This window comes from Typopeltis vanoorti, chromosome 1 (assembly GCF_054136105.1).
Source record: "Typopeltis vanoorti isolate ZY-2024b chromosome 1, IOZ_Tvanoo_1.0, whole genome shotgun sequence".
Taxonomy (NCBI): domain Eukaryota; kingdom Metazoa; phylum Arthropoda; class Arachnida; order Uropygi; family Thelyphonidae; genus Typopeltis; species Typopeltis vanoorti.
This window is the reverse complement of record NC_143549.1, coordinates 36,784,806-36,799,432: the sequence shown is the minus strand read 5'-3', so window position 1 is coordinate 36,799,432 and position 14,627 is coordinate 36,784,806. Positions and strand designations below refer to the sequence as shown.

Below are 14,627 nucleotides of genomic sequence, written 5' to 3'. Positions count from 1 at the left end.
TCATATCTCCCCCTCTTCCTCCTGTCCACCAGACTCTGCAAATTACATCTTCTCAATCTTTCCTCATACTAGACATTCCAGAGGTTAGAAACTACCTTAGTCAGTCGCCTTTGGACCCTTTCCAACATCTCTTCATCCTTCTGAAAACCTGGTGACCAAATCTGGGCACAATAGTCCATGTGTGGCCTAATCAAAGCCTTATACAGAGAAACAAGAATCTCCCTACTTCTACACGTCAGTGTCCTCCGCATCATTCCCAGAAGCCTTTGTGTTGTCTTCACAATTTTGGCGATGTGTCCCCTAAATTTTAGATCCTTATCCACTGTCATCCCCAGATCTCTTATTTCCTCTACCTCCAACAATATATTCTGCATCCCATCTTTGTTTTCCAAATTTTAAAACCTTACATTTTGCAACATTGAACTCGCATCCCCATTTCCATGCCCAATCACTCAATTTATTCAAGTCTTCTTGTAAGGCCACAACTCATTTGTAATCCAAGGCTGATGTGGCTGTAATTTTGAAAATCCTAACACTTTGTTTGCTGATCTTTTAGTTATTTCCTTAATTACTGTTAAGTCTTTTTCTGTTAAGCTGATGTCTGTTATCTGTTAAGACTCCTATATTATCAGATGTTATATTTCTCTCTTCTATGGTCCTTCTTACTGTACCAGTCTATGTAGATCTTAGTCTTCCTCTGGGTCTTTTTTCTTGCCATCCTTGCAATGGATGCTTGGTTTGCTAACCTTCCCACTTCCATTCTGTTGAAGTGATCATACCATCTGAGATTAGCTCTGCTGAATGCTTGCAATGCCAAACTCTTTCCTAATAGCCAGTATTATATTACATTTTTAATATAATACTGCTATTGATGCCATTTGTTCACTCCCCTAATCTTTCTCAATCTGTATTCTTCAGTCTTTGACCAAGTGTTGTTTTATTTCTAACTTAGCTGTCAGATCCATAAGTTAAAATTTTTTTTTCAACACCATCTTGTATACAGCCAGTTTAGTATACTTTCTCCCTTATTTTATATAATTTTATTTAGTTGACTTCCCAGCTCTGCTAATTCTGTTGTCTATTTCCATATTTAATTTGCATCTTCACTAAAAATTGTGCCTAAATAGCTGAACTATTGAATTGAAGTATAGCAGATTTTCATACCCAATTTATTGTAATCATTATTTAGTTTAGTCAGGTATTCCTGCATATGCTGCATTTATTTAAAAATATAACATCATCTGCATGTAGTAAAGAGCTGAGATTATCTTTCGATATCAGTTTTAATACCACCTTCCTTCATGATGTGATCATTTAGATGATGAATAACAATATAGTTAATGTGCACCCTTGTCTCCCAGTTGATTTAACATCAAACCATCTTCCCACACCTTCTTCAATTCTAGCTTCAATCCTGACTTCTAACTGGAAACTGATAACTTCCTCCCTGAAGTTATCAGTTTCCAAGTTAAATCTTCCCTGAGTTAATCTGTCTCTGCATATTAACTACTGTTTGGTTGCTGTAGTATGCTGGTTTTATCACAGTGTTTGGATTTGTTTAATTTCTAAACTGTATTGTAATTGTGTGACTGCAACTTAAGTTTTTATTATTAGTGATTAATAACATTCCCCTTCTAAAAAAAAAAAAAACACTACCACATACTTCCAAAAAAAAGAATTGCAATTAGTGATTTATTGTGATAGGTATACTTATACATTTAAAATGCATTTCAGAATAGTTTGAGTTAATGATGGAATGAATCCTGTTGACTATGCTATTTTGCAACAGGATTCATTCCATTCATTTGGAATTCTGAGATTTGTTTAAATGAAATTTGAAAACTTAAATAGTAGACCGCATGTAACATCTTATTTATATTTTTAGCCCAAATGGCTAAGAACTATTTCTTTTCTCTTTCAGAAATGTATAGACAGCGTTGCTATTATTTTGCTCTGTTGAAATTGGATTTTCAAATAACAGTAAGTTGCAGTTTTTGTGGTATTACTGATTTTTTTTTTATATATATATATATATATATATTTGTTTTGTTTTTTTTAAAAAAGAAAAAATGGGGTTGACATAAATAACTATTTATAGTAACAAAATTTTTTAAAATGAATTTCTTCTATTCATTTTACACAAATTATGGACATACAACCATGTTATAAATAATTATTTTAATTTCCCAACATTTTGACCCTCATATCATGAACATCATCTGGAGTATAAACAAATATAGAGATAATAGAGACACAAATATGAAGAGTAACCGCTAGAGGGCTACATGGTGTGTAGTGTTTGTAGAGAGATCCTGAAAAGTGTTATTTTGAATAATAATTGGCAATATTGCTTGAATCTTACGTAGTATTGTTTACTTTTCATATCATAGTGGGGTTTTTAGGTATAGGCCGTATAGACTCGGCTAGAGCGGCAAATTTTAAGGGTGGCAGAAATTTCCAGGCTCTCATTTTTTAATTATAACATGTTCCTTATATGTTGCATCTACTCACAAGTAGAGAAATATTTTTCTTTTCCTCATTGTAAGTTTAGTCTGCAATCATATTGGCATGTAATCAGATTCTGCATAACTTTACAGGCCGAGACACGTGCACGGAAAGCTACTGTATTGTTGTCGGTAACTTAACACAAAGGCAATAGGGATTAGTGAATTTGATCCCGTTCTTGCTGAGCACATTGCCAAAAGCTGGAAAAAAAGGAAAAGGTTTCGTTTCCTATCTTTCCTTTGCCACGCATGAGGAATTTATTAAAATAATGGGTGAGAAAGTAATCAGATTTATTGTGGAAGAACTTAAAATAGCTAAGTACTATTCCATAAGTGTTGACTCAACACTAGACTTGTCTCATGTTGATCAGCTGTCCTTCATTGTACTATATGTGAAAGAACATGGAACTCCCGTGGAGCGTTTCTTGTGTTTCATTCCTAACGTAAGTCACAAATCTGAAGAGTTACAAGAGGCGGTTTTGACTTTACAAAACAAGCTTGGAATTGATGTAGCAAATTGCAGAGGGCAGGCATATTATAATGCTAGTAACATGTCAGGCAAGTATACAGGACTGCAAGCAAGAATTCTTGAAATAAATCCATTGACAGAATTCACATCGTGCGCTGGACGTTCTCTGTCTCAAATCGGTACTTGCTCTGCTGAATCCTGTCCGTACTCGTCTGCATTTTTTGGTGATCTTCAGAAACTGTACGTATATTTCACATCTTTAACACATGGGTGGAGAATAAAACTAAGAAAGCACCTGGAAACTTCTGCAAAAGTAATCAAATGTCCTTCACCTACCTGTTGGTCAGCTTGTGACGATGCCTGTCGGAGTCTTCGTGAGGGATGGACGGAAATAATTTCCACTTTGTCTGAAATTGAAAATGACACCACCCAAAAGAAAGTTATGTGATGTGAAGCAAGTGGGATTCTATGGCAACTTCAGTCACTGGAGGTTGGGATCATGACCTACCTATGGGCAGGTCATGAGGGGCGGCACTTTCTGCGGGCCTAGGAGCAGGAAATACCTAAATACGCCACTGGTGTCTGTGTGATTTTTGTGTGTTTTCGGCATTATTTTCAATTAGTATTTTGATAAGATACGATTGATAGCGTGCACATGGCACCGATAAGAAGGAAAACAATGTCGTCCAAATCGCCATCTTTGTTCCAAAATTTTAACATAAGGGAGTTTATTCAGTGTGGCATCTGCGAGATGTATGCTTTGCAGAGAGTGGGTGGAGTTCGGTTAGATAATGATAATGGAGTGAATGTGTGCAGAAAGTGTAAGGAAAGTGAGGATTTGAAGTGCAGGTCGCGAGAGTGATTTCGTTGTTGAAAGTCAGAATATAGAAAATAGTGATATGATAGGAATTTGTGATGGGTACCAGATAGTTTTGAGAGCAGCGTCGAAAGTGAGAATGAAGGTAAAAATACAGAATGAGTGAATGGTTTATTGGATAATAAAAATGATGAGTTAGTTGCAATGAGTGAGATCGCACAGTTGCGTGGAGTGATACACAGGGCGAAGCGGCAGGTGGAACATTTGCAAAATTGTTTACCAAGTGCATCAGCTAATAAAAGGCAAAAGTATAATAAGAAAAATAAGAGTATGGTCGTGAGTGTAAGAAAAATGAAGGAGCAAATGTTGTAAGGAGATGCTTTAGTAAGGGGTGTAATAGATGAGAGTGTTAAAATCGTACTTACCGGGTGCGAAAATTAAGGATGTAAGTGACCCTATCAGCACAAAAGCAGAGGGTGAAAGAAAGGCTGATAGTAGTGGCGGGAACGAATGACTTAAATGAGAATAAAATGGCTATGAGAGAGGACATGAAGGAATTACTAGAGGTAGCAAAAGAAAAGAGTGAGAGAGTTAGGATAATGAGTCTGTTACCATGGTATGACAGAGAAGAGATGAGAAGGAGCGCCATAATTGCAAATGAATCTGTGCGCAGGTTATGCAGGAGTAGTGGTGTGGAGTGAGATCAATGGGCAAAAGGATTTATATAAGATGGATGGTTTGCATTTGAATGGATTTGGTGTGCGGAGATTTGAAAAATTGTTGTTGAATGAAGTGGAAGTGCAGAATAAGGGAAACTAGAGTTATTAAGGGGGAGGGGAGTAGATATGCAGACTTTAGAGAGGCAGTTGAGTGTACGAATGTGTATAATCCTCGGTATTTGTGATCCTCGGTAGTATAGTGGTTAGTATCCCTGCTTGTCACGTGGGAGACCAGGGTTCGATTCCTGTCGGGGAGGATTCTTTTTCTAAGAGGAATAGTTCATTTGTTCGCTGATGATGCAAAGTTGGGTCGGACAATAGTGAATGCAGAAGATGTCAAAATCTTGCAGGATGATTTGGATAGATTGGAGGTTGGGGCTAAGGAGAATGAATGTCAATTTAATGTGACAAAATGTAAGGTTATGCATTTTGAGGTGAAAAGATTAGCAGCAGTGTACCACATTGGTGGCACTGTACTCCAGGAGATTGATGAGGCCAGGGGCTTGGGAGTGTTGGTGGATAGGGAGATGAAGTTGAGGGGGTACATTGCAAAAGTGGCTAAATCAGCTCATCAAATCACTTGGTTGCTGAAGAATCCTTTGACGAGCAGAGATAAGCAAGTTATTGTTCCTCTATACCAAGCCTTGATAAGACCTCATCTCAACTATTGTTCGCCCACCGATTAGAGATCCTTCGACACTTCTGCACATGTCATAAAAAGGAGAATCCATTCCGATAATAGGGTAATCAGTCCGTATTGTGGGATGAGTTATTTATTATTATAGGTCGGAAAATTAACTTCTCTTTTATGATTATTGTAGTTAACTATGTTGCTTGTATAACAGTTGGAAAATTTTACTTATAAAGCACATGATTTCGCGTGTTAGCGACCACTTCGTACATCCTTCATTTCTTTCTCTCCTTCAATATGAATCAACTATTCTTGGCAAGATGCCAAGCAGAGACCTACAAACGGTGGGCAAACTATACTGTGCCCAGATTTGGTCACCTAGGTTTCTTCTTGATGCGGAAGACGTTGAGAAGATCCAGAGGCGAGTGGCCAAGATGATAGCAGGTCTATGGAATGAACCTTATGAGAACAGGTTGAAGATTTGTGGGTTGCAGAAATTGGTTGATAGGCAGAAAAGAGGAGATATGATTGAGACATTCAAATTGCTGAAGGGTTTCTATAGGATTAATTCAGAGGATATTTTTGAGATCAGGACTGGTGGTGGGAGGACTAGGGGACATCTATGGAAGCTGGGCAAGAGTGTGGTTAGTAAGGGTGTTAGAGCTGGGTTCTTTGCTTTGCCAGAGTCTGTGGGTGCAATGACACTGAATGAGATCAAGGCAAGGTATGATAGATAATGTGAGAATGTCGAATAGTTCTGTGGACATGATGTTTAGGGCCTAAGGACTCCTTGGGGAGTTGCCTGTAGTAATAATAATATGCCCGAGCATGTACAAAGGACAACAAATCAGAATGGGATAGTTAGTATAAGGCATCAAAAAAGGGGTGGGACTAATGGTCTTCTGCATTTCATGTATACTAATGCCAAGAGTATTTGGAACAAAAAGAAAGAATTTTTGGCCTTAGTTGGCTCTTCCAGGCCCACAGGTTATTGGAATTAGTGAAACATGGCTGACAGAAGATATATAGCTAGTGGGATTGAATGTGAGGGGTATTGTGTGTTCAGGAGGGACAGAGAGAATAAAAGGGGGAGGAGTTATTGATGATAGCCGATGAACTGCAGCCAAGGAGAATGGAAAGTGAACTGCAGGATAGAGAAAAGTGCACATTTGAGGCTGTTTGGTGTGAGATAGAATCTAGCAGAACAAAATATACAATTGGGTGCTGCTATAGACCAGGTGATGGAATAGATGGTGGAGATAGTATGCATAAGCAAATAGAAGCAATGAGTGGAAGGAGTGTAATTATTATGGGGGGATTTCAACTATGGTAACATTGATTGGAAGGAGAAGACACATGGGAGGAAGGAATGGATTTTATGCAGTTATTAAGGGATAACTATCTGTGACAGCATGTAATGGAAAATACTAGGGGTCAGAGAGTTCTTGACCTGGTAATTGCATCTGAGAATTTGACTGTAACGAATATGACCACGTTGCCACCAAATGGTGAGAGTAATCATAGGATCTTGACTTGGGAGGTGGCTAAATGTGTGGAATTTTCAATTAAGATAGGGATTACCGGGCTGGTAAGTATGACAAGTTTAGCAGGTTGCTTGGTTGCCATGGCATGTAAAACTGCAAGAGCTGGATGTTGATAGTGAATGGGGGTGGTCAAGGAGTGTTTGCAAGAGGCAGTGACTGACTGTATACCTAAAGTCCGAATAGTAAATCAAGTAGGGGTTAAATGGGTGAATAACACCATTAAGCTTGAGCTGCAAAAAAAAAAAAAGAAACAACTGTTGAGGGAATTTAAGGAGAAAGGTGACCTGCAGGCACATGAACTGGGCATAAAGCACATGCCAGAAGGGTAACGAACATGGTAGGAAAAGCAAAAGTGGATTATGAAAGGAAACTAGCTATGCAAGCTGAAGACAATCCCAAACAGTTCTTTCAATATGCTGCAAGTAAAAGAAAAACTGTACACGGCAGAATGATTTTAAGGAATGCCGATGACAAGGGGGTCACTGAATCATAATAAATTTAGTTTAATCCTTTATCCAAGCGCGAGCAAACAAAGTTTGCACCTGAAAGTATCTTCAAGACTGAGGTAAGGTAGTGAAACACTAGGATGACCCCTTGCAAAGGTGGAGCAAGCTACTAACACTCCTATCTCAGTATCTCCCATAATGCAAAACACATCTCCTTGCAGATATGTCTAATGTTATGCATTAAGGGAAGGGCCACTACCCAGACTAGTTTCGACCTTTATTGAGATTTCTTCAGTGGGAGCCAGGCCCAAGTGAAGATACCAGCCAGAAGCATTAGTAAAGTCATCCCTACCTATAGGAGTTGCCAAATGGTGTGCCACCTTTTTAATAAGTTACTCTGGATTTGGAGAAAGAGGTTAAAAGTTTATTTTTCACTTGGTTAGAATATAATAAATTTAGTTTAATCCTTTATCATCAGGTCACTGAATCAGTTGATATAGTGGAATTACTGAGTGAGCACCTTGCAAGAGTGTATCATCCAGGTGGTGACATTGAAAGAATGAAGGAACCATTAGTTTATATGGGAATTGTGGTGAATGAAGTGGAGGTGAATAGTCTATTACAGAACCTTAATGTCGATACATCTGTGGGATTGGATGGTATACCAGCTCGTGTCGTTCGTGAAGCAGTTAAAGAATTGTCAGTGTCCTTGACCATTTTGTTTAATTTGAGTCCTTGGTCTGGATTAGTCCAAAGGGGGTGGAAAGAGGGGAAAACAGTTCCACTGCATAAAGGAGGTCCCAAGACTGCTGTTGTAAATTACCAACTGATCAGCATATCAGGAATCATTGTCAAGATCTTGGAGAAAATAGTCAAGAGGAGAATATAGAAATGGATTGATGAAAACGGGATACTGTATGGGGCACACCATGGTTTTATGAAGGGTAGAGCATGCCTCAGTAACTTGCTCGCATTTTATAACACAGCGACGGCTTAACTGGATAAGGGTGATGAGTTGACAGTGATCCTACTGGACCTTTCTAAGGCCTTTGACAGGATACCACATGGAATTCTAATCAGAAACTGCAGCATATGGGGATGGATATAGGGTTGGTGAGATGGATAGGAAGGTGGTTGATGGAAAGATATCAGAGAGTGGTTTATTCAGGAGTAGAGTTCAGAAGATGGCCTGTGACTAGTGGTGTGCCACAGGGTTCTGTTCTTGGACCACTACTGTTTATTTTGTTCATTAATGATATAGGAAAGGATCTGAGAGGAACTGTTCATTTGTTGAACAGTTCCTCTCAGATCCTTTGAACATCATCAGTTGAACAGTTCAACTGTTCAGTTGAACTGTTCAACTGATGATGCAAAGTTGGGTAGAGCAATAGTGAATGCACAGGATGTCGATTCAGGATGATTTGGGTAGTGTGGAAGGCTGGGCTAAGGAGAATGGATGTCAATTTAATGTGGCAAAATGTAAGGTTATGCATTTTGGGGTGAAAAGATTAACAGCAGTATACTGCATTGGTGGAACTGTACTCCAGGAGATTGATGAGGCCAGGGATTTGGGAGTGTTGGTGGATAGAGAGTTGAAAAATTATGGGGCACATTGCAAAAGTGGCTAAATCAGCTCATCAAATCACTTGGTTGCTGAAAAATACTTTGACGAGCAGAGACAAACAGGTTATTGTTCCTCAGTATCGAGCCTTGTTAAGACCCCACCTGGATTACTGTGCCGAAATATGGGCACTAGGGTTTCTTCTTGATGGGGAGGAGGTGGAGAGGATCCAGAGGCGAGTGACGAAGATGATAACAGGTCTATAGAATGAACCTTATGAGAATAGGTTGAAGATTTGTGGGTTGCAGAAATTGGTTGATAGGCAGAAAAGAGGTGATATGATTGAGACATTCAAATTACTGAAGGGGTTCTATAAGATTAATTCAGAGGATATTTTTGAGAACAGGACTGGTGGTGAGAGGACTAGGGGGCCATCCATGGAAACTGGGCAAGAGTGTGGTTAGCAAGGGTTTTTTACTTGGAGAGTGGTGAATGAGTGGAATAAGCTGCCAGTGGGTGCAATGACTGTGAATGAGTTCAAGTCAAAGTATGATAGATACTGTGTGAATGTTGAATAGTTGTTCTTGACATGATGTTAGATCCTCCATTGTTGAGTCTAAGAACTCCTTGGAGTTGCCCGTAATAATAATAATGAATTTCATAAATAGGTACCTCCATATAAACCATACACTTCATCCTTGATAGGTATCTGTATCGAGCCTTGATAAGACCCCACCTAGATTACTGTGCTGAAATTTGGGCACCAGGGTTTCTTCTTGATGGGGAGGAGGTGGAGAGGATCTGGAGATAAGTGACCAAGATGATAGCAGGTCTATGGAATGAACTTTATGAGAACAGGTTGAAGATTTGTGGGTTGCAGATATGATTGAGACATTCAAATTACTGAAGGGTTTCTATAAGATTAATTCAGAAGATATTTAGAGAATAGGACTGGTGGTGGGGGTACTAGGGGCCATCCATGAAAGCCAGGCAAGAGTGTGGTGAGGAAGGGTGTTAGAGCTAGGTTTTTTACTTGGAGAGTGGCACTCTGTTGTGAGTGCCATGACTGTAAATGAGTTCAAGGCGAAGTATGATAGATACTGTGTGAATGTTGAATAGTTGTTCTTGATATGATGTTAGGGCCTCCCTCGATGAGTGTAAGGACTCCTTGGAGTTGCCCGTACTGCTACTAATAATAATAAACTAAATTACATTTCACATGGCCTCAGGGGCTCACTTTAGTGAGTACAGGCATGGCAAACCCGAGGTACCTGATGCTGGACCATGCTCTTCATATAATATACATCTGTTATATTATCTGTAGACTGGTCTCCCCTCTTCCTCCCTTGCTTCTTACTTTCTTCTCTTCTTGCTCCTTCCCCTGAATGCTATTAGAGTATTCAAGGGGAATCTTTCCTATTTTGCTGTGTCATTTTGTCTTGTACTCACAAAGACATTATCAAACACTGTATTATGATCAGGCCATCAAAAAATGTTCTTACCGTATCGTCCTTTGCGCAGGTTACCAAGGGATGCGTTTGGGTTTTAGGCAGAGGGACCCATTCGAAAAATATGTTACAGTCTCCTTTAGACACCACTTCTCGGCACTCTGCTAGAGGTAACTCCATCAATGTGCCCACTACCTGTTTGGGGTGGTGTTTAGGGGCAGCGCAAAGAAATGGTTCTGCAAAAGGACGGAAATGGCAACAACAACAACGGCACCAGACTATGGGTTAAGGCAACTGGAACGTCTTCTCTCTGACAGGGAAGAAGTTGGAACTCGTCGAGGAAGCCAAGCGCTACTAGTTAGACTTAGTTGGGCTTTCTTCGACCAAGAGGAGAGGCTCTGGAACTGTCGATCTGGATAAGGGATGGAAGCTCTACTACGGCATGTGCCTGACAATGTCTGCTCAGGCAGGTGTGGGGATACTCACAAGCTCCCAGCTATCAGACTGTGTTGCTGAGTCGATCCCATTGGGGGGACGGGTATGTGTGTTAAGGCTTCAGATGAAAAACCATGATTTGGCTGTGGTGCAAGCCTATGTACCTAATCTGGAGTCAGAATACTCTGCCTTCCTAGAGGAAGAGGATGCTGCTTTTGACAGGGTGGCAGACATGGAATCAGTCCTGCTAATGGGTGACTTCAATGCACATGTTGGAACAGATGACCAGACATGGAAGGGTGTGGTTGGGAGGAACGGCACTCCTGACCTTAACGTGAATGGGTTGAAATTGTTGGACTTCTGCTGTACTAACAGCTTGTCCATAATGAATACCTCCTTCCAGCACCGAGAAGTCCATATGTATCCCTGTACAAAGATCTCTGATTAACTTCTTTATAGTCTCAGCAGACCTATTTTCCTCATTGTTGGACGTTCGTGTGAGAAGAGGGGCAGAACTGTCAACTGACGACCACCTGGTTGTGTGCACTCTACGCCTTCAGAAACCAGATGCTACCATCAACGCTGGTAGGCCTAAGCAGCCATACCACGTGAAATGGGAGGCATTAGAAAATTAGGCTGTGAGGAAGAATTTTGCAGATGACATTGCCTCCGGGTTCAAAGAGATTCCCAAGCATACTGCAGATGTTGAGGTGGAGTGGAAGCTGTTCGGAACAGCTGTCACTGCCTCTGCACTCTCATGCTGTGGCAGAAATTGGCTCGGCATGGCAACGGGCAGTGAGAAAAGGACATCTTGGTGGTTTCAAGATAGAAAATTTCAAGTTTCTATCAATCATCAACCCCAAATCTCTTGTCTTTCCTACTTCCTCCAGTATAGCTCCTCCCATAGAGTATGCAGTGTCCCATCGATGTGTCCCAAACCTCAAGACCTTACATTTTGCCGCATTAAACTGATACTCCCATTCATTTGCCCATCGGTCTAGCTTATTCAAATCCTCTTGCAGGATTTGAATAAGCTAGACAGTGAGTGAGGGTCCCACTGAGCCCTGTGGGACCCTCACTCATTCCATCGATGTGTCCCAAACCTCAAGACCTTACATTTTGCTGCATTAAACTGATACTCCCATTCATTTGCCCATCTGTCTACCTTATTCAAATCCTCTTGCAGGGCTACCACATCTGCACTATTACTAATAACCTTTCTCAGCTTTGCATCATCTGCGAACGACTGAATATCCCCTTGTAATTCACTGACAATGTCATTGATATAAAGGATAAACAATATAGATCCCAGTACTGAGCTCTGTGGGGCCCCACTTGTAACCCTCTGCCTCCTTGAAACTGCCACACCATACACAACTCTCTGATACCTATCGGACAGCCAATCCTAAATCCAGTTGACTAACCTAACATCCAGAATTAGTTTTCCCAGTGAGAAAGCAGATTTTTGTAAACTTGCTGAACTTAATATAAGGATCAAGTAGAATTTCAGTTATCTATACAGTAATCCCCCGATTAATGCGCCCCCAATTAGTGCGTTTTCGATAGTGCGTCATTTTTTTTCAATACTCAAATTCGATTAGTGTATACATCTTAAAAATAAATGTTACAGATTTTAAAAATTTTCTATCTCTACATTTTTTTTTTTATTTATTTATTTATTATTTTTTTTTTTTTATGGCGGGGTGCTTAAGGGTCAAAGTGGTATAACTGAGAGGAGACCTCCACATAGCCTTTAAAGGAATGCAGAGAGCCGACCAGGGCTTCTGACGCAATGTCCAATCCTCACCTTCTCGTGGTGCACCCTTTTGGGTATCTACTTTGATACTGAACGAACAAGGATGGGCTGGCAATTTGGGATTTAGCCGACCAAATTGTATTCTTATTGGTTAAACCAAAAAAAAAAAAAAAATGATGGTACAACATGACAAAATTTCATGCCGGCTGGGGCGTCACCTGGTTAAACAAGGCCCCCGTTGTTTTCGCCAGGGAACCAGGGCGAACAGCGAAAAGTCAGCTACTGGAACAAATCTGAAAACAAACCCCAACTCAACATCACCAGAGTTAAAGATCGGTACTATCAACGTAAGAAGCCTGAATGGCAAAGAAATGGAGCTAGCTGAGGAATTAGATAAGTACCAGATCGACATAATAGGGGTGACTGAAACAAAAAAGACCAAAACTGGTGAGATCTTTCTCAGCAATAAATACAAAATGTTATATTCAGGCAATGACAATCAAAGAAAAGAAGGAGTAGCCATAGTATTCAACACAAAATACGAGGCTAATCTTCTTGAATGGCAGTCAGTCTCAAGTAGAGTAATGTGGGCAAATATGAGAATGGGGAACTGGACAATGAGACTTATTTGTGCCTATGGTCCCACAGAAGGTTCTACTAAGGTAGAAGTGGAGGAATTTTTTGAGGCTTTAGAAAAAGCAACTGACACAATGAAAAAGGAAAAGTTGGTCCTTGTTGGGGATCTAAATAGCAGAGCAGGAAATGATTGTGAGACATACAAAAATATTTTGGGAAAATTTGGAGAAAAGAGCAAAGCTAATAATAATGGCAAATATCTGTTGGATTTCTGCTCAGGACATGGACTGGTTATTACTAACACCATGTTCCAACTTAAAAATATGCACAAATTCACATGGAGAGAAGAGGCCAGAAATAAGAAAAGTCTCATTGACTATGTTATTGTTGATAGTGATGTTTTCTCCCTGGTGACGGACACCAGAGTGTACAGAGGATTTGAAATTGGAAGTGATCACTATTTAGTCTTGAGCAGGATAAAATTGAATTTCATATTGAAAAGAATAACATGTAAGAAAGTTTTAAAGCGAATAAAAGTTGAGCAGCTCTCAGATGTGAACTGTAGACTAAAATACAGAAAGATTATTGAAAAGAAAATGAAAGAGTTTGAGAACAGGAATCAAACCTTGGAGATTCAGTGGCAAACTCTGAAGAAAACATTGGTTGATTCTGCCAGAGAGGCATGTGGTGAGGTTGTGTGCAACGATAGAAAAATCAGAACTACCTGGTGGACACAGGAAGTTAAAGAGGCAGTGAAGGAAAAGAAGAAAGCATATCAAAAGTTCCTGGCAAATAAGTCAGCTTTTACTCTTACAGAATACAGAGACAAATGTAAGAAAGCTAAACAGTGTGTAAAACTGGCTAAACAAAAGTTATGGGAGGACTTTGGCAAGAATATAGAATATAAATATCAAGAAGGGTGCAAAATATTCTGGAGGTTGTTGAAAAAGCTTAGGAATGGAGGAAAGAGTGCTGTAAAAGGAGTTAGAGATGATAAAGGTGACACGAAAACAGGAGAAAAAGATATCCTTGAAGTATGGAGTCATTCTTTTGAAAAACTGCTAAATGAAACAAGCAGTGATGACAGCACAGTGATAAAAAACACTGACCAGGCATGCAGTGAGGAATACATATCCATACATGAAGTAAAAAAAGCCATCAAAGGCTTGAAATGTGGAAAGGCAGCTGGAGTAGATGATATTCGACCAGAAATGCTGAAGTATGGTGGTATAAAAGTCTTAGAGTGGCTGCACTGCATAGTTCAGAAAGCTGGACAGAGGGACAAATTCCCGATGATTGGAGTAGAGCTCTCATAGTACCCATATATAAAAAGGGAAATAAAACTGAATGTGAGAATTACAGATGTATTTCCCTACTGAGTGTTCCTGGCAAGATCTCTGCGAGTATACTTGAGAAACGGTTAAGAAGAATTGTGGAAGAAAAGCTTGGTGAAGAACAAGCTGGATTCAGGTCAAATAGAGGCTGTCAGAATCAGATCTTCACTTTACGACAAATAGTCGAGAAGGCATGCGAATATAACAAAGATCTGTATTTAAGTTTTGTCGATTTGGAAAAGGCATATGACAAGGTCCCAAAGGAGAAGCCATTCAGTATGCTCCAGTTATATGGTGTCAATGGGGCATTATATCAAGCAATACTTATTCTTTATTTGAGTTGTAAGTCAGCAGTTAGAATTGAAGGAAGTACAGGTTAAATCTGGT

At 39.9% G+C, this 14,627-nt stretch overlaps 1 protein-coding gene across 1 annotated transcript in view; it reads left to right on the top strand.

Annotated features, from left to right (window-relative positions):
• The window catches only part of LOC150109893 (uncharacterized), a 102,013-nt gene that overhangs the window by 36,116 nt on the left and 51,270 nt on the right, over positions 1-14,627 (top strand). The window contains exon 5 of the mRNA XM_090397265.1: positions 1,922-1,980. Within this exon, the coding sequence (XP_090253391.1) occupies positions 1,922-1,980 (59 nt within the window). The remainder of the gene's footprint in view (positions 1-1,921; positions 1,981-14,627) is intronic.